Source organism: Hemitrygon akajei, unplaced genomic scaffold (assembly GCF_048418815.1).
Source record: "Hemitrygon akajei unplaced genomic scaffold, sHemAka1.3 Scf000196, whole genome shotgun sequence".
NCBI lineage: Eukaryota > Metazoa > Chordata > Chondrichthyes > Myliobatiformes > Dasyatidae > Hemitrygon > Hemitrygon akajei.
In genome coordinates this window covers 306,904-332,393 of record NW_027332081.1, presented here as the reverse complement: position 1 = coordinate 332,393, position 25,490 = coordinate 306,904, and the positions used below count along the sequence as shown (strand labels likewise).

At 44.9% G+C, this 25,490-nt stretch overlaps 1 protein-coding gene across 6 annotated transcripts in view; it reads right to left on the bottom strand.

Annotated features, from left to right (window-relative positions):
• Positions 1 to 12,554: 12,554 nt before the first annotated feature.
• The window catches only part of LOC140724354 (NACHT, LRR and PYD domains-containing protein 3-like), a 67,331-nt gene continuing 54,395 nt past the window's right edge, over positions 12,555 to 25,490 (bottom strand). For 4 of the 6 annotated variants that reach the window (XM_073038805.1, XM_073038804.1, XM_073038806.1 and 1 more), the window contains 6 exons: positions 23,170 to 23,341; positions 23,006 to 23,071; positions 16,517 to 18,272; positions 15,560 to 15,646; positions 15,237 to 15,404; positions 12,555 to 15,073 (listed from right to left, as the gene is read on the bottom strand). In XM_073038805.1, coding sequence (XP_072894906.1) covers positions 14,980 to 15,073; positions 15,237 to 15,404; positions 15,560 to 15,646; positions 16,517 to 18,272; positions 23,006 to 23,071; positions 23,170 to 23,341 — 2,343 coding nt within the window. In that variant the 3' untranslated portion in view covers positions 12,555 to 14,979. Of the gene's footprint in view, positions 15,074 to 15,236; positions 15,405 to 15,559; positions 15,647 to 15,781; positions 15,840 to 16,516; positions 18,273 to 23,005; positions 23,072 to 23,169; positions 23,342 to 25,490 lie in introns of those variants that run through there. The other 2 variants (XR_012098106.1, XR_012098107.1) reach the window with 2 other exon arrangements.

Sequence of the window (25,490 nt, the reverse complement as noted above, 5' to 3'; positions counted from 1 at the left end):
CAAAATATAATCCAACAAATTAGTGTGTATTTCCTTACTAATCCACTGTTCGTTTAATAAAGCTAAAGGTCCTCTACCTCTATGCCCAAATACAAGTTCAAATGGACTGAAACCTAAAGATTCTTGTTCCGATTCCCTTACTGCAAATAAAAGTAAATTTATACCCTCATCCCAATCACTCATTTTCCACACAATATGTCCTAATAATATTCTTGAGGGTAGAATGAAACCTCTCCAAGGCACCTTGCAACTCTGGATGGTATGCAGACGAAGTGATTTGCTTAGCTCCCAAGTTATAAACTATCTGTTGAAACAATCCAGACATAAAATTACTGCCTTGATCAGTTTGTATTTCCTTAGGTAATCTAAAATAAAAAAGAATTTTATAAGAGCCTTTGTCACAGTTTTAGCTGTTATATTCCTAAGTGGCACTGCCTCTGGAAACTTAGACTAAGTACACATAATAGTCAACAAGTACTGATAACCAGTTTTTGTCTTTGGTAATGGACCAACACAATCTATAATAACTTCAGAAAACGGTTCACCAAATGCTGGAATAGGTTGTAATGGAGCTACTGGTGTAACTTGATTTGGTTTACCCACAATTTGACAAGTATGGCACGTTTTACAAAACATCGCCACATCTTTTCGTAGACCAGGCCAGTAAAAATGTTTTAAAACCTTGTCCACAGCTTTCCTTTTCCCTTGATCTCCACCTAAAGGCACACTATGAGCTAAAGTCAAAATCTCATTTCGATAAACTTTAGGGACAACTACCTGGTAAACAATATTCCATTCCTCACTTGCCAGTAATTGTAGGTGATCTCCACTTCCTCATCAGCACTCGTTTTTCCAAGTAATATCCTACTGGCACCTTCTCAATTTCACTATCTAGTAGAGCTTGTTCTCTTAATTTTATAATCTCAGGGTCTCTATTCTGCTCTGCTATCATCTCCTTCCGAGACAGAGATAAATCTTCATAGTCAGATTTACTCCAAGAATCTTGTTCAAACAACGAAAGTAAGAAAGTCTCTGACACATCCTCAGAACTCGAATCCTGAGTTGAACCGTCATGATTAACAACCTCAATCTGCGCATCAGTCTTTTTAGCCATAGCTCTAATCACAACACAGGAAGAATCTGTGTTAGAATTCATCTCTGGTTCCTCTGACTCCATTATCAAATGCATTTCAGGAAAAACTTGCCCACCTGCCAAGTCATTACCTAACAATAAAGGAATATTCTTCACAGGTAAGCTCGGCTGTAATCCTACTTTAACAAATCCTGTATCTAACCCTGACTTTAAATTTACTTTATGTAAATGTACAGGCATAAAATCACTCCAACACCTCTTATATAATTTACCTCACCAGTATCAGACTCTTCATTAAACTTCAATACACTGTCTAACATCAGTGATTGAGAAGCTCCAGTATCCCTAAGGATTTTTATTGGCACTAGAATAGATCCTTCTTTCAAGGATATAAACCCTTCAGTTATAAAATGATCATATCCCTTTCTAACTTGGTCAGCCTCTAACAAAACCTGATTTGTGTTTATCAAACCCTGTAATTTTACAAGTGCTTCAGTATGTTGCACACAAGCATCTGGGACTGCTTCCTTCTCTTTCTTTTTCAATCAGAAACAGTTAGCTATTACATGGCCAGGTTTTTTACAATAGTTACAAATAGGACCAAACTGTCTTTCCTTCGCAGATTTTCCTTCCTCCTTACCTTTCCAATTAACTTCTGATTTAATTTCTGATCTACCTTGAGTCTCCGTGTTATTTCTGCTCTTAAAAATTCTGCCCTGAGGAAATTTATTCTTATGGATTAAAACCTACTCATCAGCTAATCTAGCAGAGTCCTGCAATGTATCAGTATCCCTCTCATTTAAGTACGTCCTTACTTTAACAGGGATGCTTCTTTTCAATTCCTCCATTAAAAATCAGCTCTTTCAATGTATCATAGTCCCCATTTACATTTTTAGAAGAAACCCATCTCTCAAAACACACAGCTTTATCATAGGCAAATTCCACATAGGTTTTTTCCACAGACTTCTTCAAACTTCTGAATCTTTCTCTATACGCTTCTTGGACCAATTCGTATGCTTTTAAAATATGCTTATTCACAATATCATAATCAAGTGTTTGCGCAGTAGTTAAAGCTGTATAAACTTCTTGTGCTTTGACTTTAATTACACTCTGTAACAACACTGACCATTTATCTTTTGGCCACTCTGAAATCTGAGCAATCGTTTCAAAATGCTGGAAATATCTTTCCACTTCTGTTTCACTAAATGGAGGGACCAATTTAATTTCTTGACTGGCAACAAACGGTTTTCTAGAAAAAGAAGACTGATTCCCAGACCTTAATTCCGTCATCGCATATTCAAATTCCCTTTTTTTCTGATCAGCTTCTAACCTACAACGCTCCAATTCCGCTTTACTTTGTTCCAACTTCATTTGTTCGATTTGCAACTGCATCTCTATATTACTTATTGGAAACGACTCTAAAATCGATTCATCAAAATCACCCGAATCCACATAGTGTGACGCAAGTTTTCTCTGTATTAGAGCCTTTGATGTAGACTTCAAAATACCTTTAAGTTGCAATCTACTAACTATCTCAAACACCTCAGTTTTTTTCGCCTTCGCTAACAACTCCACGTCTGGCGAATCCAGAAACTCAACAATATTCATTGTTGCCCAATACCACTCACAAGCCAATCAAACAAAAGAATCGAGTGTTCCCCTTTTCCAAAACACCGATTCAAAATTTAACAAGCATTTAATCTCAAATGATCCAATCCAGACGCAGCCCCCATATTTATGTTACCGATTCAGCAACAATAAATATATGAGTGAGGCAGGGCTTTGATAACAAACAAAACGTTTATTAAACACTGAAAAACAAACCCCCAAAAGTAAACAAATCACTGACGTAACCGGAAATCAGCTGCTGTGCGGCAGCTTAAACAGTTCTTAAAGCGATGAAGCTTAAACAGTTCTTAAAGCGATCTAGCAAAAACAGTTCTTCAAAGTAGTATTGCAAAAGTTCAAAATGCTTACAGTCCATTTAAGGGAGAGACTTTTTAAGACGATTTAAATTCTCTTTCACGTCGTCTTGTTGCGATTCCCAGTCGAACTATTTTTCCCACGAAGAATTTATGAAGATGGAAAATGAAACGGCTTAAAGGCACTGACGTTTCCTTTGCAAAACTGTTCCCAATCCTTTCTGCTATTCACAGGAATTAACACGGGACAGTCAATGAATTCCTTCCGAATGAGGATCAAACAAGTTCGAACCTGTTTCACCGTCAAAATCGACTTTCCTCGATCATTTAACTCTCGTACTCTGATCTTCACTCTCCACTGATTCTCAACTAGCAGTGTTATAAAGAAACTGCTGGCAATGACCTTTTAAACTTTAGGCATTAAATAAAACTCTATCTTTCAACTAAACTGCGTCATAACATTAAATCACGCAGTGGCATGAAGTCAACATGGCAAATACAGCCACGAAATGCCCCTCATCACAGGGAGGGGTCCTCTTTTTATACCCTGTAAAAAAAACTGTCACATGACCTCTACTGGCGGGAAAATGACGTCACTGCACCATCACATGACCATTCCCTCAAGTGCAGTATAGCTTCAACACCTGTCACGTGACAAGGGTACCACTGCCACGTGTCACGGGTACGTAACAACTTGCTGATGTACCTTCAATTGTGATAACCGAGTGAATCCATTCCCACTGTCTGAGCAGGTGAACGATCTCTCTCCTGTGTGAACTCTCTGATGACACTGTAGTCTGAATGACTGGGAGAATCCCTTCCCACAGACAGAGCAAGTGAATGGCTTCTCCCCAGTGTGAACTCGCTGATGTACCAGTAGGCGGGATGTCCGAGTGAATCCCTTCCCACATTCTGAGCAGGTGAACGGCTTCTCTCCAGTGTGAACAAACTGGTGTGCCAGTAGTTGGGATGACCAAGTGAATCTCTTAGACAATAGACAATAGAGAAGAGGTGCAGAAGTAGACCATTTTGCCCTTCGAGCCTGCACCGCCATTTTGAGATCATGGCTGATCAATTACTATCAATACCCTGTTCCTGCCTTGTCCCCATATCCCTTGATTCCCCTATCCATAAGATACCTATCTAGCACCTTCTTGAAAGCATCCAGAGAATTGGCCTCCACTACCTTCCGAGGCAGTGCATTCCAGACCCCCACAACTCTCTGGGAGAAGAAGTTTTTCCTTAACTCTGTCCTAAATGACCTACCCCTTATTCTCAAACCATGCCCTCTGGTACTGGACTCTCCAAGCATTTGGAACATATTTTCTGCCTCTATCCCCCATAACTACTGCGACATGCCACATGCCAATGTTAACTCCCTATTCAACTTGCACCCGATATCCATGCTACTGTTTGGTGGCCTGTAGACAACACCCATTTGGGTCCTTTTCACTTACTGTTCCTCAGTTCTATCCTCACAGATTCTACTTCTCCTGACCCCATGTTCACCCTTGCAAAGGACTGAATCTCATTCCTCACCAATAGGGCCCACCCCACCCCCTCTGCCCACATTTCTGTCCCTACGCTAGCACGTATACCCTTGTACATTCATTTCCCAGGTCTGATATCCCTGCAGCCATGTCTCCGTTATCTCACCAACATCATAGTTACCCATTCGCACCTGGGCTTCAAGCTCATCCGCCTTATTTCTGACACTTCGTGCATTCAGATATAGAATTTTTAACCCATTTCTCCTCTCTCTGTTTGAATCGCTGCCTATTGTGCTTAACCCAGCTGCCCAACTCTCATCGGGCTATACGCCCCTAGAATTTTGTTGTCCGTCCTAAATTTACTTATTCTTTCAACACATTTAATTCCATGTTCCGTCAGACCATCCCTCTGTACATGAGTCCTCCTTATCACTTGTTCCGCCCCACCTTCCTCTACTACACACTTAATATTCCGGAACCGTGTTGTCCCCACCTGTCCTTTATTCTTCCTTTCGCTATCCTCCCTCACATTCTGGATCCCCGCCCCCTGCAAATTTAGTTTAACCCCCCCCCCCCCCCCCAAGAAGCACTAGCAAACTTCCCTGCAAGAATGTTAGTACCGCTCCAGTTCAGGTGTAAACAGTTCGGAACAGATCCCACCTTCCCTGGAACAAAGCCCAATTATCTACAAACCTGAAGCCCTCCCTTCCTGCACCATCCTCTCAGCCTCTCAGCCTTTAATCTTTATAATCCTCCTGTTCCTTGCCTCACTCGCACGTGGCACAGGTAGCAATCCTGAGATTGTTACCCTGGAGGTCCTGCTATTCAGCTTCGCACCTAATTCCCTGAACTCCCTACGCAGGACCCCCTCACTCATCCTACCCACGTCATTGGTCCCTACATGGACCACAACATCTGGATTCTTGCCCTCCCTCTCGAGAATAACCTGCACCCGATCTGAGATGTCTCGGACCCCGGCACCAGGGAAGCAACATACCATCCGAGACTCCCGATCTTCCCCACAAAATCTCCTATCCGCCCCCCTGACTATGGAATCCCCTATCAATAGGGGATCCCCTTCCCACAGACTGAGCAGGTGAATGGCTTCTCCCTAGTGTGAACTCGCTGGTGTCTCTGTAGGTGGGATGAAAGTATGAATCCCTTCCCACAGACTGAGCAGGTGAATGGCTTCTCCCTAGTGTGAACTCGCTGATGTACCAGTAGGTGGGATGACACAGTGAATCTCCTCCCACAGACTGAGCAGGTGAATGGCTGCCCCCTGGTGTGAACACGCTGGTGTGCCATTAGGTCAGATAACTGAGAGAATCCCTTCCCCGAAATTCAGCAGATGAAAGCCTGTGCCCAGTGTGATCTGAATTATGTGCACACAGGTTGGATGGCCAACAGAATCGTTTCTCACACACAGAATGGCCTTGCCCAGTGTGAACCTGCTGATGTACCTTCAATTGTGATAACCGAGTGAATCCATTCCCAGTCTCTGAGCAGGTGAATGTCCTCTCCCCTGTGTAAAATGACGGACGTGCCAGTTGGTCAGATGAACGAGTGAATCCCTCCCCACAGTCTGAGCAAGAAGGATGGTCGATTGTATCCCTTGCTCCACTTCTTAAATATCTAGACAGAGACAACAAAACTCCTGTGCCGTGTTTGAGCTTCCAGGAGACGAATTCCTTCTCGTTTTTAACCTGTAAAAAGATTTACAAAATACATCAATGGACAACATTTCAGATGAGATTACATGAGTTGCCAAGGTTTGATCTGCTATCACAACGAGGTTAAACCCACGTTGGACAGATAAATCATCTCCTGACTGGGCAGAGTGCTGGTATCTGGAATGACCATGAATTCCCTGATGCTCTTCCTGTCTCTAAGAATAGAGGGAGTAGAGGGAAACAGAGAAGGAAGGCTTTGTCTCCAGAGGCTTCGGCGAGCAGAGGCTGAGGACGAGCTTCACTCCAAGTGAGGTAAGGCTGGGTAAGTTACTTTAAAAGGGGAACGTTTCAAAAGTTGAGGCAACGTATTGGATAGGTCACGACAGCTGAGATCGGCCCCGTGGTTTGTTCATCCTGTAGCATGTGGGAAATCAAGGATACTTCCAGTGTACCTGACGACTATGTGTGCAGGAAGTGTGTCCAGCTGCAACTTCTGGCAGACCGCATTGAGCAGCTGGAGCTGCGACTGGATTCATACTGGAGCATCCGCGCTGCTCAGAAAGTTGTGAATAGCACATTCAGTGAGTTGGCCACACCGCAGGTAAAGGCCACACAGGCAGAAAGGGAATGGGTGGCCACTAGACCGCGTAGCAGTAGGCAGGTCGTGCAGGAGTCCCCTGAGATCATCTCCCTCCTAAACAGATATACTGCTTTGGATATTGTTGGGGGAGATGTCTCATCAGGTGAAGGCCGCAGCAGCCGAGTTCATGGCACCTGGGTGGCTCTGTGGCACAAGAGGGAAGGAAAAGGAGTAGGAGAGCTGTAGTGATAGGGGATTTGATTGTAAGGGGAATAGATAGGTGTTTCTGCGGCCGCAAACGAGACTCCAGGAGGGTATGTTGCCTCCCTGGTGCAAGGGTCAAGGATGTCTCTGAGCCGCTGCAGGACACTCTAGAGTGGGAAGGTGAACAACCAGTGGTCGTGGTGCACATAGGTACCAACGATATAGGTTTAAAAAAAACGGGATGAGGTCCTACAAGGTGAATTTAGGGAGTTAGGAGATAAACGAAAAAATAGGACCAGAAAGGTAATAATCTCTGGATTAAAACCAGTGCCACATGCTAGTCAGAGTAGAAATAGGAGGATATTTCAGATGAGTAAGTGGCTTGATAAATGGTGCAAGGGGGAGGGATTAAAATTTCTGGGGCATTGGAACCAGTTCTGGGGGAGGTGGGACCGATGCAAACAGGATGATCTGCACTTGGGCTGGAGTGGAACCAATGTCCTTGGGGGAGCGTTTGCTACTGCTGTTCAGGAGGATTGAAACTAATGTGGCAGGGGGATGGAAACAAGTGCAGAGAGACAGAGGTGTGTAAGATGAGGGTAGAAGTAAAAAGTAGTAAGGTGAAAAGTAAAAGTGCAGACAGGCAAATCCAGGGCAAAAAGCAAAAATTGCCTCTTTTCAACATAATTGTATATGGGCTAAGAGTGTTGTAAAAACAAGCCTGAAGGCTTCGTGTGTCAATGCGAGGAGCATTCGCAACAAGGTGAATGAATTTAATGTGCAGATAGTTATTAATGAATATGATATAGTTGGGATCACAGAGACATGGCTCCAGGGTGACCAAGGATGGGAGCTCAACATCCAGGGATATTCAATATTCAGAAGGGATAGACAGGAAAGAAAGGGAGGTGGGGTAGCATTGCTGGTTAGAGAGGAGATTAACACAATAGAAAGGAAGGACATTAGCCTGGAGGAAGTGGAATCGATATGGGTAGAGTTGCAGAACACTAAGGGGCAGAAAACGCTGGTGGGATTTGTGTACAAGCCACCTAACAGTAGTAGTGAAGTTGGGGATGGCATTAAACAGGAAATTAGAAATGCGTGCAACAAAGGAACAGCAGTTGTAATGGGTGACTTAAATCTACATATAGATTGGGTGAACCAAATTGATAAGGGTGCTGAGGAAGAGGATTTCTTGGAATGTATGCAGGATAGTTTTCTGAACTAACATGTCGAGGAACCAAATAGAGAGCAGGCCATTCTAGATTGGGTATTGAGCAATGAGGAAGGGTTAGTTAGCAATCTTATCGAGCGAGGCCCCTTGGGTAAGAGTGGCCACAATATGGTGGAATTCTTCATTAAGATGGAGAGTGAAATAGTTAATTCAGAAACAAAAGTTCTGAACTTAAAGAAGGGTAACTTTGAAGGTATGAGACGTGAAATCACTAAGATAGACCGGCAAATGATTCTTATAGGGTTAACGGTGGATATGCAATGGCAAGCATTTAAAGATCGCATGAATGAACTACAAGAATTGTTCATTCCAGTTTGGCAAAAGAATAAACCAGGGAAGGTAGTGCACCCGTGACTGACAAGGGAAATTAGGGGTAGTATCAAGTCCAAAGAAGAAACATAACAAATTAGCCAGAAAAAGCGGCACACCTGAGGACTGGGAGAAATCCAGAGTCCAGCAGAGGACAAAGGGCTTAATTAGGAAAGGGAAAAAAGATTATGAGAGAAATCTGGCAGGGAACATAAAAACTGGCGGTAAAAGCTTTTATAGATACGTGAAAAGAAAAATTGGTTAAGACAGATGTAGGTTCCTTACAGTCAGAAAAAGGTGAATTGATAATGGGGAACATGGATATGGCAGACCAATTGAATAACTACTTTGGTTCTGTCTTCACTAAGGAGGACATAAATAAATAATATTCCGGAAATAGTAGGGGACCAAGGGTCTAATGAGATGGAGGAACTGAGGGAAATGCATGTTCGTAGGGAAGTGGTGTTAGGTAAATTGAAGGGATTAAACGCATCCCTCGGGCCAGATTAAACGCATCCCTCGGGCCAGATGGTCTGCATCCCAGAGTGCTTAAGGAAGTAGGCCCAGAAATAATCGATGCATTAGTGATAATTTTTCAAAACTCTTTAGATTCTGGATTAGTTCCTGAAGATTGGAGGGTGGCTAATATAACCCCACTTTTTTTTTTTTTAAAAAGGAGGGAGAGAGAAACCGGGGAATTATAGACCAGTTAGCCTGATATCGGTGGTGGGGAAAATGCTAGAGTCGGTTTGCAAAGATGTGATAACTGCACATTTGGAAAGCGGTGAAATCATCGGACAAAGTCAGCATGGATTTGTGAAAGGAAAATCATGTCTGACGAATCTTATAGAATTTTTTGAGGATGTAACTAGTAGAGTGGATAGGGGAGAACTAGTGGACGTGGTATATTTGGATTTTCAACAGGCTCTTGACAAGGTCCCACACAGGGGATTAGTGTGCAAATTTACAGCACACGGTATTGGGGGTATGGTATTGATGTGGATAGAGAATTAGTTGGCAGACAGGAAGCAAAAAATGGGAGTAAACAGGACCTTTTCAGAATGGCAGGCAGTGACTACTGGGGTACCGCAAGGCTCAGTGCTGGGACCCCAGTTGTTTACAATATATATTAATGATTTAGACGAGGGAATTAAATGCAGCATCTCCAATTTTGTGGATGACATGAAGCTGGGCGGCAGTGTTAGCTGTGAGTAGGATGCTAACAGGATGCAGGGTGAATTGGATAGGTTAGGTTATTGGGCAAATTCATGGCAGATGCAAATTAATGTGGATAAATATGAGGTTATCCACTTTGGTTGCAAGAACAGGAAAACAGATTATTATCTGAATTGTGGCCGATTAGGAAAAGGGGAGGTGCAACGAGACCTGGGTGTCATTGTACACCAGTCATTGAAGGTGGGCATGCAGGTACAGCAGGCGGTGAAAAAGGCGAATGGTATGTTGGCATTCATAGCAAGAAGATTCGAGTACAGGAGCAGGGAGGTTCTACTGCAGTTGTACAAGGCCTTGGTGAGACCACACCTGGAGTATTTTGTGCAGTTTTGGTCCCCTAATCTGAGTAAAGACATTCTTGCCATAGAGGGAGTACAAAGAAGGTTCACCAGATTGATTCCTGGGATGGCGGGACTTTCATATGAGGAAAGACTGGGCTTATACTCACTGGAATTTAGAAGATTGAGGGGGAATCTTATTGAAACGTGTAAAATTCTAAAGGGATCGGACAGGCTAGATGCAGGAAGATTGTTCCCGATGTTGGAGAAGTCCAGAACGAGGGGTCACAGTTTAAGGATAAAGGGGAAGCCTTTTAGGACAGAGATGGTGAAAAACTTCTTTAAACAGAGAGTGGTGATTCTGTGGAATTCTCTGCCACAGGAAACAGTTGAGGCCAGTTCACTGGCTATACTTAAGAGGGAGTTAGATATGGCCCTTTTGGCTAAAAGGGATCGGGAGTATGGAGAGAAAGCAGGTACAGGGTTCTGAGTTGGATGATCAGCCATGATCATACTGAATGGCGGTGCAGGCTCGAAGGGCCAAATTGCCTACTCCTGCACCTACTTTCTATGTTTCTATGTATCTATTGTAATGCAAAAGTTCGGGGGGAGCTTCACTCTGCGTCTCACCTGGGGACTGTGTGATCTGGTGGTGCGCTGAGAGATGTACTGTGTAGGACTCGTTAATTTTGTGATGGCACGGTGCAGAGACAGCTTCACTCAGTGTCTGATCCTGGTATTGTGTGAGGGGACGGTACGGAGGGAGCTTCTCTCTGTGTCTGACTCCGAAAATGATGGGGGGTGGGCTGAGCTTTTGACTCTGGGTATGTGTGAAGGGAGCTTCACTCTGTGACTGGCCGTTATAGTCTTTGATAGGACAGTGCGGAGGGAGCTTCACATGTGTCTGACCCGAGAGTTACGCTATAGGACGGTGCGGAGAGTGTTTCACTCTGTGTCTCACCCCAGGAGAATGTGATGGGACAGTGCGGAGGAAGATGCACTCTGTGTCGGACGCTCTGAGTGTGTGATGGGAGGATGCCAGAGGTGCTTCACTCTGTGTCTGATCCTGGTAGTGTGTGATGAACTGTGCTGAGGGAGCTTCACTCTGTGCCTGACCGCGGAGTGTTTTACTCTGTGTCTCACCTTGGGCATGTGTGAATGGATGCTGCAGATGGAGCTACACCCTGTGTCCGATCCCAGCAGTGTGTGATGGGACAGTGCTGATACAGCTTTACTCTTTGTCTGACCCCATGATTGTGTGATGGGAAGGTGCAAAAGAATCTTCACTGTGCCAGACCCTTGTAGTGTGTGATGGGACGCAGCGGAGGGAGCGTCGCTTTGTGGCTGACCATGGTTGTGCGTTATGGGACGATGTGAAGGGAGCTTCACTCTGTGTCTGACCCCGGGAGTGTGTGATGTGACGTATGGAGGGACTGTCTAACCCGGGAAGTGTTTCGTGGGAATGTGTTTAGGAAACTTCACGTTGTGTCTGACCTTGAGAGTGTGTATGGGGAGGGAATTCACTGTGTGTCTGACTCGTGGATTGTGTGATGGGATTGTGCAGCGAGAGCGTCAGCCTGCGTCTGACCTGGTATTGTGTGCCTGGATGGTGCTTCCCTCTGTGTCCGGCCTGGGGAGTGTGTGATTGGTCGTAGTAGGAGCTGAACAATATGTCTCACAACTAGTATATGTCATGGGATGGTACTGAGAGAACTTCACCGGTGGAGTGGATGAGAGGAGGAATGTATGGAGCTTGATTCTGTGTCTGATCCCATGATTATTTGTTGCGACTGTGTGGACATGAGAAGTGTGTGGATGGGAGAGTGTGGAGTGCGGATGGAGTTTCACACTGTGTCTGACCCAGGGAGTATGTACTGGGACGGTGCCGAAGAAGCTTCTCACTGTGTCTGACCTGAGGAGTTTCTCATAGGTAGGTGTGGAGGGAGATCAACTCGGACCCGCGTCTGACCCGTGGAGTGTATGATAGGTTGTTGTGGAGGGAGATTCCTTCTTTGTCTGAACCCTTGGAGTGTGTGTAACTCCTAGAGTGTGTGTTGCATACCCCATCCCTCTTCTCTTCGGGACCTCACTGCAGACCCGTCAGATATTATATCTGAGTTTTGTATCTCTTTAGATTTTGTGTGCGGTGTTGAGGAGAGCGCGCGGGGTGGCGGGATTGAGGGGAGCGCACGAGGACTCGGAGCCGAGTGGCTGCCGTGGATGAGGGGAACAAGGTCCTTGGCACCATTCACTGCCAGAATAACATCCCTCAGTCTGGAGGTGAGATGCACTGGATCACTGCACGGAGCAGCAATAACCGCGGGTCATGATTTCTCCTTGAATAATACTCAAATCCGAAACCAAGACAGGGACACAGCAGTTTATTGATTTCATGATGACAAACGTAAATTAAACATGTCACTTCTGTGAATAAATTAACTCCTCACGATTTTTTCTCTGTTAAACTATAAAACTTTATTTACAGAATAAATACAAAATGTACAGACATTTAGTCTTTACAAGACCGTCAGTACACTCACATTAAACTCTGATTTTTATGATCTATTAAACAATCAATCCCCTGTGGGCCCACCGCTCCCGGAAATCCCCCACTGTACAGATTGCGATGACATGATTCCTCTCCAAGGACAGCCGGGCACGAACGTGTCCTTCCGAAGAGCGGCAAGCTGTGTAGCTCCAGTCTTATTGTGTGTGACTAGTAGTCGCACTGTTTAGAGAAAATCAAATTACACTACGTGCTAATAGGCCATCAGAAGAATCCAGATGTCGGAAGGAGGCAGTGAATAGAAACCACACACTTCCGGAAATAAGATTTTGTTTATAAGAAAACAAGCATATCTACAAAATTTTACATTAGCACAAACAATTCAAAATTCAAACATTCTGTTTAGGTTACAAGTCTTAAATATCAACAAAATTGAAATTCCTGTTTAGTTAGAATTAGTTAGGTTCACCAGAATAAACTTTGTTACTCCAATTTCTCTAACTACATCTAGTGTTATTCCCTATTTAAAAGTTTGCAGACTAAACTTCCTTTTTTACTTATCCCTAGGTAGTTAGTAAACGAGATATAATTTCTATTCTCAAGAATAATAATTAACTTCAGTTTCAGTTCCAGGCAGTATTTCTACAAGCTTAAATTCGAATTCAAAAATTATATACACACAGTTTAACTCCTTTCACGACAATTCTCCAACATCAGAACTGCTAAACAAAGTAAATCTCATTCGGTAACTTATTAAACTCTGTACAAAAATAATCCGTTTTTGCAGGAAATAATTTATACATCGTATTAGAATAACTTACTGATAACGGAGAGACCACTTTCTCCTTTGTTAGGGAGAGAGAGCCTGTGGTATGACGAATACTGGGTGGACGGGTCTGCGAGGCTGTGTCTTTGTTGTTGCTTTGTAGCACGCTTGAGTGCTCGATGGCGGGAGCCGATGTTTTTTTTGCTGGTGGGGGGAGGGTCGATTGTTGCTTGCTGCCGCTTAAGCGCGGAAGGGAGGGGAGCTGGGGGGAGGACTTTGGGGTTCTAATATTTAACTGTCATTCATTATTTGGGGGCACCCCTCTGTTTCTGTGGATGGTTGCGAAGAAAAATCATTTCAGGATGTATATGGAATACATTCTCTGAAATTAAATGTACCTTTGAAACCTTTGAAACATCAAACCGTATTAATCCTCTGCGCCATTTCACATTTCGGTTCTGCCCTGGCTCTTCATCTCGGGTGGCTCGCCATCTTGGTTCGATGGATGAAATCATTGATCATCCACAGTAAGTCAATTCACAAACTTGTACAATACTTGACCAAATGTCTTGTTATGATTTTGCAGAACTGATGCCCAAATACACAATATACTTCTGGAGTGTGCTGTCGATATTGTCTCATTATAGCTGCTGCATGTTAGAACTGTAGCTCCAATATATTTTTTTTATTGCTGTTGTCTCTCCTCCAGGGGTTTCACTCTGAGGGTTTCAAGTTTTTAGTGTAAAGATACTCACTACTAATTCCTCTCTTAACAGTTCACGTCTTCAGCTTCTAATCAATGCTGCATTTCTCTCCTTGTTCGTCCAGTCCAGCCCGCCCCTCTCTCACACAGCATTTTTCCAAACTCTCTGTTTTTTAAAATTGTTAAACCTCGTTTTCATCCCTCCGCAGGTAGAACTTCCTAGCATTACAATTTTGGGTTTCATTAACCTTTGTTATAAAGTTGGCCCGGTAAGAGCCTCCGCTTTCCACTGCCAGGCCCAGGAGCAAGCCCACCAGGAGATCTTCCCCGTGACCCGCCACCAATTCTGTACTGGGTGTCCGTATGTGAGGAGCTTGAGGCTGAAATGCAGCTGGAACCTGAACAGCAGCCCCGTGAGATACTCAAACAGGGTCTGCAGCCTCTCTCACAGTCACACAAAAATGACCGGCGACAAAGAGTGACAGGTTGAATAATCAGTCCTGTTTCTCACCGCCGCTCTGCATCGGTGAACCGACAATTATAAAGTCACACTTCCCGGCAGTGTCCGACATCGATGCAGATCCAAGAACACGACCGTGGGATGTTAATTTGACATATCGGCTCGACTGCCGAATGCACCGTCTTCACCCCAAAGTGAGTAATAGGATTTGCACTCTAGTTAATCCCACCCCGGGACACTGGGGTACCAGACTGAGACTCGCTCTGGGCTCCTCCTGTCTGTGTAATTCCTCGGGGTCTCACCTTTGGGAAGCTCTCGAACCCAGACATGTGCCAGAAGCCAAGCCACTGAAAAGGAGCCACTGCGGGACCGTGTTTGACGCCTCAGAGTGCTCGGCTGTAGCCGGGATTCGTTAGAATCATTGAGGATTAAACCTGGAGAGGGAACATTAAAGTGGAGGGCAGCTGTTAAAGGGGAGGGCGGGGAATCGGTCAACATGTCCCCATCTCGCAGACGGGGATGTTCACAAATTCAGATGTTCGTGATCAATGCCAGTCCGGGTCTGACTTCCTGCAGCAACTTCAATTCATGCTTCCCGCCGAAACTGAACTGATTCCCACACAGCCTGAAACAGATGGAAGAATACAGATGAAATAAACAAATTACACAACAGAGCCAGTAGCACGGGTCTGGGGTTAATATTTCAACAACACGCATAGGCAAATAGCACTACCAACCCGCGGATTTGTTGATATTTTACCACATTGAACATTAACACAAACACTCACCAGATCCACTCCAGTCTCGGGAGGCTCAGTATGAGGCGGCGGAGAGCGGGGACAGAACGGTCTGTCAGAGAGTTTGATCTCAGGTTCAGCTCCGTCAGTATTGGGTTTGTACAGAGAGCGGAGGCGAGATCCTCGGCACCAGAATCTGTGAGACCGACTCTCTCCAGCCTGGAGATGAGAGAGAGTGAGGGTGAAGGACACAGAGAGACAGGAGATGGTACAAATCCCCAGTGTTTATCAGTAACACAATTACTGATCACATTAATGTTCAGTGTCAGACACCCAGTGACTGTAAACACAATCTCCGACAGTCTGGTACTTACCGCAGTTTCTGTATTTTACACTCCGGGTTCCTCAGAGCCGCAGACACCAGTTTCACTCCTGAATCTCCCAGTTCACTCCCCCCAAGTCTAAACACAAACAGACAGATTGATGAACAAAGTGATTCAAACCGTCTGTCCGAGAGAATTTCACTCATGCAGAAAGTGTCGGGGGAAGATTTTGGAAGAGACCGTTCCTGAGGAAAAGGGATAAGAAGACTGTACCTATAGGAAGAAGGGCAATGAAGAAAGGAGATTCCACAGGAGAAAGGAGGCGCATTCCCTAGGAGAAAGGAGATGAACGTGAGAAACACCACAGGAGGAAGGGGAATGGGGATGGGAGATCCCACAGCGGTATACCGATGGGAAAAGATAATCAAACAAGATGTAAGGATGGAGAAATAGATTGCACGGGAGGGGTGGGTCTGAACTGAGTCCATCCTATCAGGAGAGGATTTGTGCCCATGTGTCTGGGTTTCTGGTAGTGAGCACTGTCACACAGTTGGACTACTGGTTATAGTCACACACGGCGAAGGGCAGGGGAGGACAATCTCACAATGGTACTTTTCCCTCTCACTGGGACAGTCCGCTGACGGTCTGTTGGCCCTCACTGGTGAAGCTGTGACCCACCTGCTGCAGTCAGTGTCTGTCTGAGTGTCAGTAACAGTGAGAAGGAACATTGTCAATGGACGTGTCACAGGCAACGAGAAACACGACCATTCCTGTGATTTGCTACTATTAAATTAAAGGCCATTGTTCACTGATCTGATGAAGTTTCTAAAATCCCTTCAGAAGGAACCAAAGAACCCGCCCGTCCTTGGGGAATTACTGACCGATCCCCTGGGTATTTGTCACAATTCTTCACAATTAGATTTACTACAGTTTTAGCCAAATCCCTTTACATTGAAACAACACAATGGAACAGTTTCACAGTTCAGAGTGAGAGATAAATCATGTTACCCCAACTCCTGGCACTTGTGCAGCCCGGGTCCCAGCCGCTGGATTCCTTCACACTGAATGTAGCAGTTCTCCAGGTCGAGACAATTCATTATATCACAGAGTCCGATGGCATGAGACAAGACTGTGCAGTCAATCGGGGTCAGTGTCATTCCACTGAATGAAAGTCTTGACACAGATCCCAGTGTGTCCTGAGCCAGTCCACGATTCTGAGACTCAAACAGGTAGTGCAATGTGTTCAGGAGGCTCCTTTTACCAGCTTCACTCTCTGTTTTTCCAATCTGGCGTTTAACCTCCTCCTTCACCCAGTCAATCACCCGGCAGGTCGTTTGGTAAGGAAATGGACCCAGAAACTCCTCCAGGCCCCGAGCTGTCATTGGGGAGGAGAGACCAGCAACAAAACGGAGAAATACCTGAAATCGTCCATCTGTTGTGTTGTGGGCTTTAGTGAGGAATTTCCGGACATCCCCAGGATGTGGATTCAGGAATTGTGCGACTGCAGCTACAAACTCCTGGATGATGAGGTGTGGGAATGAGTACACCACACACCGGGCAGAATCCTCTCTTTCCAAAAGTTCCATCAGGAACCCGGAGAGGAATTGGGAAGGCTTCAGATTGTAGTTGATCAAATCCTCGACAGTAAATACAATTTTCTTCTCGGACACGCCTCTGAAGCCCATCTGACCAACCCTGAGTAACACTTCACGGGGGTTCTCAGTCTCACGGCCGTGGTTTTTCAGGATGTTGTAAATATAATAGGAATATAACTGAGTGATTGTCTTGGGAACTCGCTGCGGGTCCCTGACTCTTTGTGTGAAGAAGGAGCCCAGTGCCAAAGCGAGGATCCAGCAGTAGGAGGGGTTGTAGCTCATGGTGTACAGGATTTCATTCTCCTGCACGTGTTTGACAACAAGTGCTGCCACCGTCTGATCTTCAAAATACCTGATGAAATATTCCTTCCTTTCCTCACCAACAAATCCCAGGATTTCAGCCCAGACACTGATCTCCGCCTTTTCCAATAAATGTAATGCAGTGGGGCGGGTGGTCACCAGCACAGAACACCCTGGGAGCAGCTTGCCCTGGATTAAACTGTACACAATGTCAGACACTTCACACCACCACTCGGGATCTGGGCACTGGTGCTTGGGTTCGGTATCTCTCCGACTGTCCGCAAAATCGATGTTGTGTTTGAATTCATCCAAACCATCGAATATAAACAGCAATCCCTCTGGGTTCTTCCAGACCTTTCTCAGTAAATTCCCAAAGTAAGGATATTGATCCAGAATCAGATCCCTCAGGTTTATTCTACAGTTAATGGAGTTTAAATCCCGGAATTTGAAACTGAAGACAAAATGGAACTGTTGGTATATTTTCCCTGTGGCCCAGTCATAAACAATTTTTTGTACCATTGTTGTTTTCCCGATTCCCGGGACTCCGGCCACTACAGCGGAAATACCGGATTTGTTTCCAAAGAAAGAGCTTTTCAATTTTTGAACAAAACTCCTCTTGAATAACTGATCACTCCGGATTTTTTCCAGTTTTCCACGGAGATGTTTCTCTCTCCATTCCTCGTGGTCTCTGCCTCTTGCCAGCATCTCGTGTTCCACCAGTGTCCGATCTCGAACAGTAGAAATGACCGTGAGCTCAGCGTATCGATCAACCAGCTGGAAAACCTTCACCTTCTCCCGCATCAGGATCGTGTTCACTCTCAGTGTTTCGGTTTGTGTCCGCAGAGTCTCCATGTGTTTCTGTCGAACATCTTAGGATGTGGAAAAATACGGTGTCAGTGCCCCTTCTGAAGTATGTAGAATACTCAACTTATTTTTTATTCGAATTAATAATTGTTAAAGACATTGTTTGGGCGAAATCGGGAGATGGGAGGTAAGAGTGACTGAATGTGAATGATGTCTAGAAACATTTCTTATCTGATTCAGATTCATTGCACTGAGGAGCTGGCATACAAACTGAGACAATACGCTTCACCACACCTCTGTAGTCTCCTCTGCTCCGAGGAGCTGGGATGAACACAGACAATTCCCTGAAGTTCCACGTAAAAAGCAGGAAACTGAAGAGGATGGCAACAGTGATAGGGGACTCTATAGTCAGGGGAACAGCTGGGCGATTCTGTGGACATTAAGTGGAAACACGGATGGTAGATTGCCTCTCAAGTGCCAGGGTCCGAAATGTTTCTGACCGTGTAATAAATCTACTCAAGAAGAAAAGAAATGCTTACAAATTAGGAGAGCCAGAAGGGGATATGAGAAGACCTTGGCGGGCAGGATTAATGAAAACCCCAAGGCATTCTACAAGTATGTAAAGAGAAAGCGTATAAGTCGTGAAAAATAGGACCTATCAAATGTGACAGTGGGAAGTTTGTATGGATCTGGAGGAAATAGCAGAGGTACTTAATGAATACCTTACTTCAGTATTCACCATGGAAAAGGATCTTGGTGATTGTAGTGATGACTTTCTCATATGATAAGCTTGAGATGTATATATTAGAAAGAGGATGAGCTGGAGCTTTTGGAAAGCATCAAGTTGGACAAGTCACTGGGACATGATGAGATGTACCTCAGACTACTGTGGGAAGCGAAGGAGGAGATTGCTGAGCCTCTGGCAATGATCTTTGCATCATCAATGGGGATGGGAGAGGTTCCAGATGATTGGAGGATAAGAAAGGGAGTACAGATAGCCCAGGGAATTATAGATTATAGACTAGTGAGTTTTATCTCAGTGGTTGGTAAGTTGATGGAAAAGATCCTGAGAGGCAGGATTTATGCAACATTTGGAAAAGTATAATATGATTAGGAATAGTCAGTATGGTTTTGCCAACGGCAGGTTGTGCATTACGAGCCTGATTGAATTTTTTGAGGGTGTTACTAAACATATTGATGAAGAACGAGCAGTAGATGTAGTGTATATGGATTTCAGCAAGGCTACTTGAGAAAGGAAGGAGTCATGGGATCAAAGGTGACATTGCTTTGTGGATCCAGAACTGGCTTGCTCACAGAAGGCAGAGAGTGGACGTAGACGGGTCACATTCTGCATGGAAGTCGGTCACCAGTGGAGTGCCTCAGGAATTTCTTCTATGAACCTTACTCTTCGTGATTTTTACAAATGGCCTGGAAGAGGAAGTGCAGGGATGGTTTAGTAAATTTGCTGATGACACAAAGGTTGGAGGTGTTGTGGATAGTGTGGAGGGCTGTCAGAGGTTACAGCGGGACATTGATAGGATGCAAAACTGGGCTGAAAAGTGGCAGATGGAGGTCAACCCAGATAAGTGTCTTACCATTAATACTCTTGACAGTGTGGAGGATCAGAGGGATCTAGAGGTCTGAGTCCATAGGACACTCAAAGAAGCTGCGCAGGTTGACTCTGTGGTTAAGAAGGCGTACGGTGTATTGGCCTTCATCAGTCATGGAATTGAATTTACTAGCCTAGAGGTAATATTTCAGCTATATAGGACCCTGGTCAGACCCCACTTGGAGTATTGTGCACAGTTCTGGTTGCCTCATTACAGGAAGGATGTGAAAGCCATAGAAAGGGTGCAGAGGAGATTTACAAGGATGGTGCCTGGATTGGGGAGCATGCCTTATGAGAGGTGATCTGATAGAGGTGTATAAAATGATGAGAGGCATTGATCATGTGAATAGTCAGAGGCTTTTTCCCAGGGCTGAATGGTTGTCACAAGATGACACAGGTTTAAGGTGCTTGGAAGTAGGTACAGAGGAGATGTCAGGGGTATGCTTTTTACTCAGAGAGTGGTGAATGCGTGGAATGGACTGCCGGCATCGGTGGTGGAGGCGGATACGACAGGGTATTTTAAGAGGCTTTTGGATAGGTACATGGAAATTAGAAAAATACAGGGCTATGGGTAACCATAGTAATTTCTAAGGTAGCGACATGTTCGGCATAACTTTGAGGGCCAAAGGGCCTGTAAGGGTTTTCTATGTTTCTACGTGTCCACAATATCCAGAAACAGATCATGCAACCAGAATTCATAGGACATGTTGGAAACAACGACATAGAAATTAAAAAAGGGAGGGATTCTGTAAAACATAACACAGGGAGTTCGGAAGGAAGCTAAGAAGTAGACTTCTAAAGTAGTATTCTCGGTATTGCTGTCTGTTGTACGCAACAGTGAGGATAGGAACAGAATGAGGTGGCCTATAAATGGAGGCTGGAGACTTGCAGCAGGGGGCAGAGACTCAGGTTTCTGGATAATTGGGACCTCTTGGACCATAGGAGCATAACCAATAGGAGCGGAATTAGGCCATCTGGCCCATCGAGTCTGCTCCGCCATTCAATCATGGCTGATCCCTTTTTTCTATCTCACCCTCAACCCCAATTGTCGGCCTTCTCACCGTAACCTTTGGTACCATGTCTAATCACGAACTTATCATTCTCTATTTTTATTACGCCCAACGACCTGGCCTCCACAGCTACTCTTGGTAACAAATTCCACAAATTCGCCACCCTTTGGCTGAACAAATTTCTGCCCATCTCTGTTTTGAAAGAGCGCCCCTCTATCCTGAGGCTTGTGGCTTCTTGTCCTAGACTGTCCCAGCATGGGAAACATCCTTTCCACAGCTTCTCTGTCTAGGCCTTTCAGCATTCGGAAGGTTTCAATGTGATTCCTCCTCATCCTTCTGAATTCCAACGAATACAGACCCGAGACATCAAACGTTTCTCATATGATACACCTTTCATTTCTTGAATTCTCCTTGTGAACCTCCTTTGGACCCTCTCCAATCTTTTCTCAGATGAGAGGTTCAAGTCGGTTTAGAATACTCAAGGTGAGGCCTCACCAGTGCCTTTTTAAGCCTCAGCACCACATCCTTGCAGTTAGATTCCAGACCTCTTGAAATAAATGCTCACATGGCATTTGTCTTCTTCACCACCGACTCAATCTGCAAATTAACCTTCAGAGTGTTCTGCACAAGGACTCCCAAGCCTCTTTGCATCTCAGATAGTGGATTTACTCACCGTTTAGAAATTAGTCCGCACATTTATTTCTACTACCAAAGTACATGACCATTTTTCAAACATTGTATTTAATTTGCCACTCTTTTTCCCATTCTCCGTATCTCTCTAAGTCCTTCTGCATCCTACCTGTTTCCTCAACACGACCTGCCTCTCCATCAATCTTCACATCATCTGCAAACTTGGCAACAAAGCCAACTTTTCCTTCATTAAAATCATTTATATGCACCATAAAAAGTAGCGGTCCCAACACCGACCCCTGTGGCTCTAACCGTTAGTAAATTTCCTGTAATTCCATGGGCTCTTAGCTTGGTAAGCAGCCTCATGTGTGGCACCTTGTCAAAGGCAGGTGAGATCTGTACAAAAGGGACGAGTTACACATGAATTTGAGGGGAACTAATATTCCCGCGGGCAGATTTACTGGAGCTGTAAGGAATGTTTTATACTGATATGGCAAGGAGATGGGAACCAGGATGATAGAACTGACAGGTTTGCAAGAGATATCGCGTTTAACATGTGTGTAAGGAAAGACAGGCCAATGACTGGGTTCAAACACAGACAAAGTGTTAAATTGTACATCAGGAGCACAATTTAAAAGGGCCCAGATGCAGAACTGAAGATGCTGTATTTAGATACGCGTACCATTCGGAATAAGGTGGACGAACTCTTAGCACAATGACATTGTTGACATCACTGAGTCGTGGCTGAAACACGGGCGTCGCAGAGGGGTGTTTTCCCAGTTTATGCTTGTACTCACTGGATTTTGAATACAGAGATCTCCTTGAAACCTACCGAATGCTGAAAGGACTAGATAGGGTGGATATGGAGAGGCTGTTTTCTGTGGTGGGGGCATCCAGAAGTAGAGAGTGCAACCTCAAAAATGAGGGGCGATCCTTTGGAACTGGTAAGCAGGATTTTTTCTTAGCCAGCGAGTAATGAATCTGCCACAGACTGTGATGGGGGTCAAGTCCATGGGTACATTTAAGGCGGAAGTTGATCGTTTACTGATCAGTCAGGACATAAAAGGATATGGCGAGAAGACAGGTGTATGGAGTTCAGTGGGATCTGGGATCAGCACTGATAGAATGTCGGAGCAGACTCGGTGGACTGTTGCTCCTATGTCTTGTGCTTTTATGGAGGAATAACAGCAAATCTCGGCTCCACTTTGGATCGGAGGTGTGAGACTTCCTTTGCTGGAGTTGGATGTTCCAATTGGAAAGGTTTGACTTCAGTTTTGTCAAATCTCCAGATATTTGGCACTAGAGAAAGGGTAGCGTCGAGGTTTCATCTCTGATCTATGGGAATGTCTGTTCATAATTCTCATAGAGGCCTCTGGGTGCACAGCCCGAAACCGGAAACTGCCAGTTGTTGTGACAAATGTATTTGGTTACCTGTCCTGCAGCCACAGCAACAATAGCCTGCCTCCCAAACTCTAACAGTTGGCTAAAGACAGGTATTCAACCTCTCAGAGTGAAATAAATACTTTGAGATTTCCATTCCTTCACTTACCATTCAGATGTTTGGGCACTTCAGATAAACCCCCCTCAGTGTCCATGTAGGTGAACTGGCCGTCACCTGTTCAAACAGATTAACCTGCATGAAGTCTGTTCTGTGTAATACTGTAAATTCATCAGCATTTACATCTGTAACACACAGTATATTGTTCACCGTACCACGTTCCTGTATTTCATCCAATATTCTGCTCAGCTTCGGTAAATGGTGATGTAGTTTCACAAAGGATTCCCACATCATCCTCCGGGCCCCGCAGCCCTTCTCCATCACCAGATCCAGGAGGAGTTTGGAAGCGCCCGCTCGGTTTCCCTTCTCCGCAAGCTCAGTCACACTCTGTAATGAACAATGGGGAATATATTGAGGAGCGGAGGGATGGATACAAATCTACCCTGAATATGGACTGACCCAGCTTACCACAGATCACTAAGAGCCATTGAAGTGTTCGAGGCAGAAGAGAGATTTTTAAAAAAGTTGGCGTGGTCAGTCATGACTTTCTGAACGCCATAGATTGCGGGGTACTTATCCACTTGGCAAGGTTTAAACGGAACAGACAGAGGGTTTGTGACATAGAGGGTTCAGTGAGGAAAAGCGGAGGCTTTAGGTAGATTTGTGGTAATATTTCCCTTTTTCACGGTTAGAACAGTGGGAATGCCAGGCCGGATAGTGGAATGCTCTTCATTTGGTGTGTGGCATGACAGGGAAAACTCCAGTGTCCCCGATAATTACACCTTCAGGAATTGCATCCAGCTGCAGCTTCTTCAAGATTGTGCTGAGGAATTGGAGCTGGAACTGGTTGAACCCAGGATCACTCAGGAGGCTGAGAGGTTGACTGACAGGCGATAAAGGGAGGGGGCTATACACAAGGCGCAGGATACAGGGAACTGGGTCACCATCAGCGGTGGGGTGGGGGTCGGGGAGGAGGATTGATAGGAAGGGCAGAGACAGCCACTGCAGGGAAACCCTCTACAACAGGTATACGGCTTACAGTTGCAGGGTATGTCCCAGCAGAGGTAAGCCACGGCGTTTATGCCTCTGGCACTGAGTTTCGTTTTGTAACTCAGAAGTAGTGAGAAGAGAGAACTGCACTAACAGGGGAATTCAATGGTTAGGAAAACAGACTGGAGATTATTTTGACGGGAAAAACATTTCTGGATGGTGGGTTGTCACGGCCAGTGATATCTTGCATCGAGTCTGAAACTTTCTTAAGGGAAGGGTGAGTAGCCGGCGGTCGTGGTCCACGTTGGTACCAATAACAAGAGTAGGAGGTGTGATGAGGTCCTGCAAAGTGAGTCCATGGAGTTAGATGCTAAGCTGAATTGCAACACCTCCAGGATGTGTTCTCAGGATTGCTACCCATACCACGTGCTAGTGAGGCCTGAAATAGGACAATAATACAGTTTAACATGTGGCTGCTGAGATAGTGCATGACCGAGGGCTTTAGATGTTTTGATGATTGGACTCTCTTCCAAGGAAGAGGCTTGGACACACGTGATCATTTTGTACCCGAATTGGAGGGGAACTGATACCCTTGCAGGAAGGGTTGTTAGCGCTGCATGGGGAGGGGGGAGGTGTTAAACTTGAGTTGCAGGGGGATGAAGAACCAGAGTGGATAGTGAAGTGGTTGTGTGGGAAAGATGTTGTTAAGCCTACATACAAAGTCAGGAGACTAAAGGATGAGTATCGTGAGACGTTTTTTTTTTCAAAATACGTATTATTTCAATGCAAGGAGTACTGTAGGAAAGACAGATCAGCCTAGCGCATGGATCAGCACATTGAATTACAGCATTGTAATCATTAATGTGATTTTGTTGGAGGAGGTGTAGGACTGGCAGCTCAGCATTCCAGGGTTCCATTCCGTTAGACATGATTCGATAGAGCGGGATGGATTACAGACGGAGTTGTGGCATAACCAGTCAGAGAAAATGTCACTGCATTGCTCAGAAAGGACAAACTGGATAGCTGGTCCAATGGGTGAATCTACGGAATAAGAAGGGGATGACCACGTTAGTTGGATTATATTTTAGAGCACCCAATAGTCAATGGGATTTAGCAAATCAAATGTGCAGGGAGATCACTACAGTTGCAAGAAACACAAGATTCTAGTGGTATATAATTAACTTTCCATTTATTGACTGGCACATTGAGTTATGGGGCTGGATGGGATAGTGCAGGTCAAATATGTCCAGGGAAGTTCTGTAATCAATACATTCAGGTCACAACCAGAGAGAGCGCATTCTTGAATTCCTATTAGTGAATAAGACAGGACAGTTGATAGAGATGTGTGCAGGGGAACACTTTTGATCTGGTGACCATAATGCTATTAGTTAAAACATCATTATGGAAAAGGATAGGTCTGGTCTTCAGGTTAAGATTCTAAATTGCAGAAAGGCCAATTTTAATGGTACCAGTAAGGATATGACAAAAGTGGATTGGGACAGGTTGTGTTCTGGAACAGATGTGCTTGGTAAGTGTGATGCCTCCA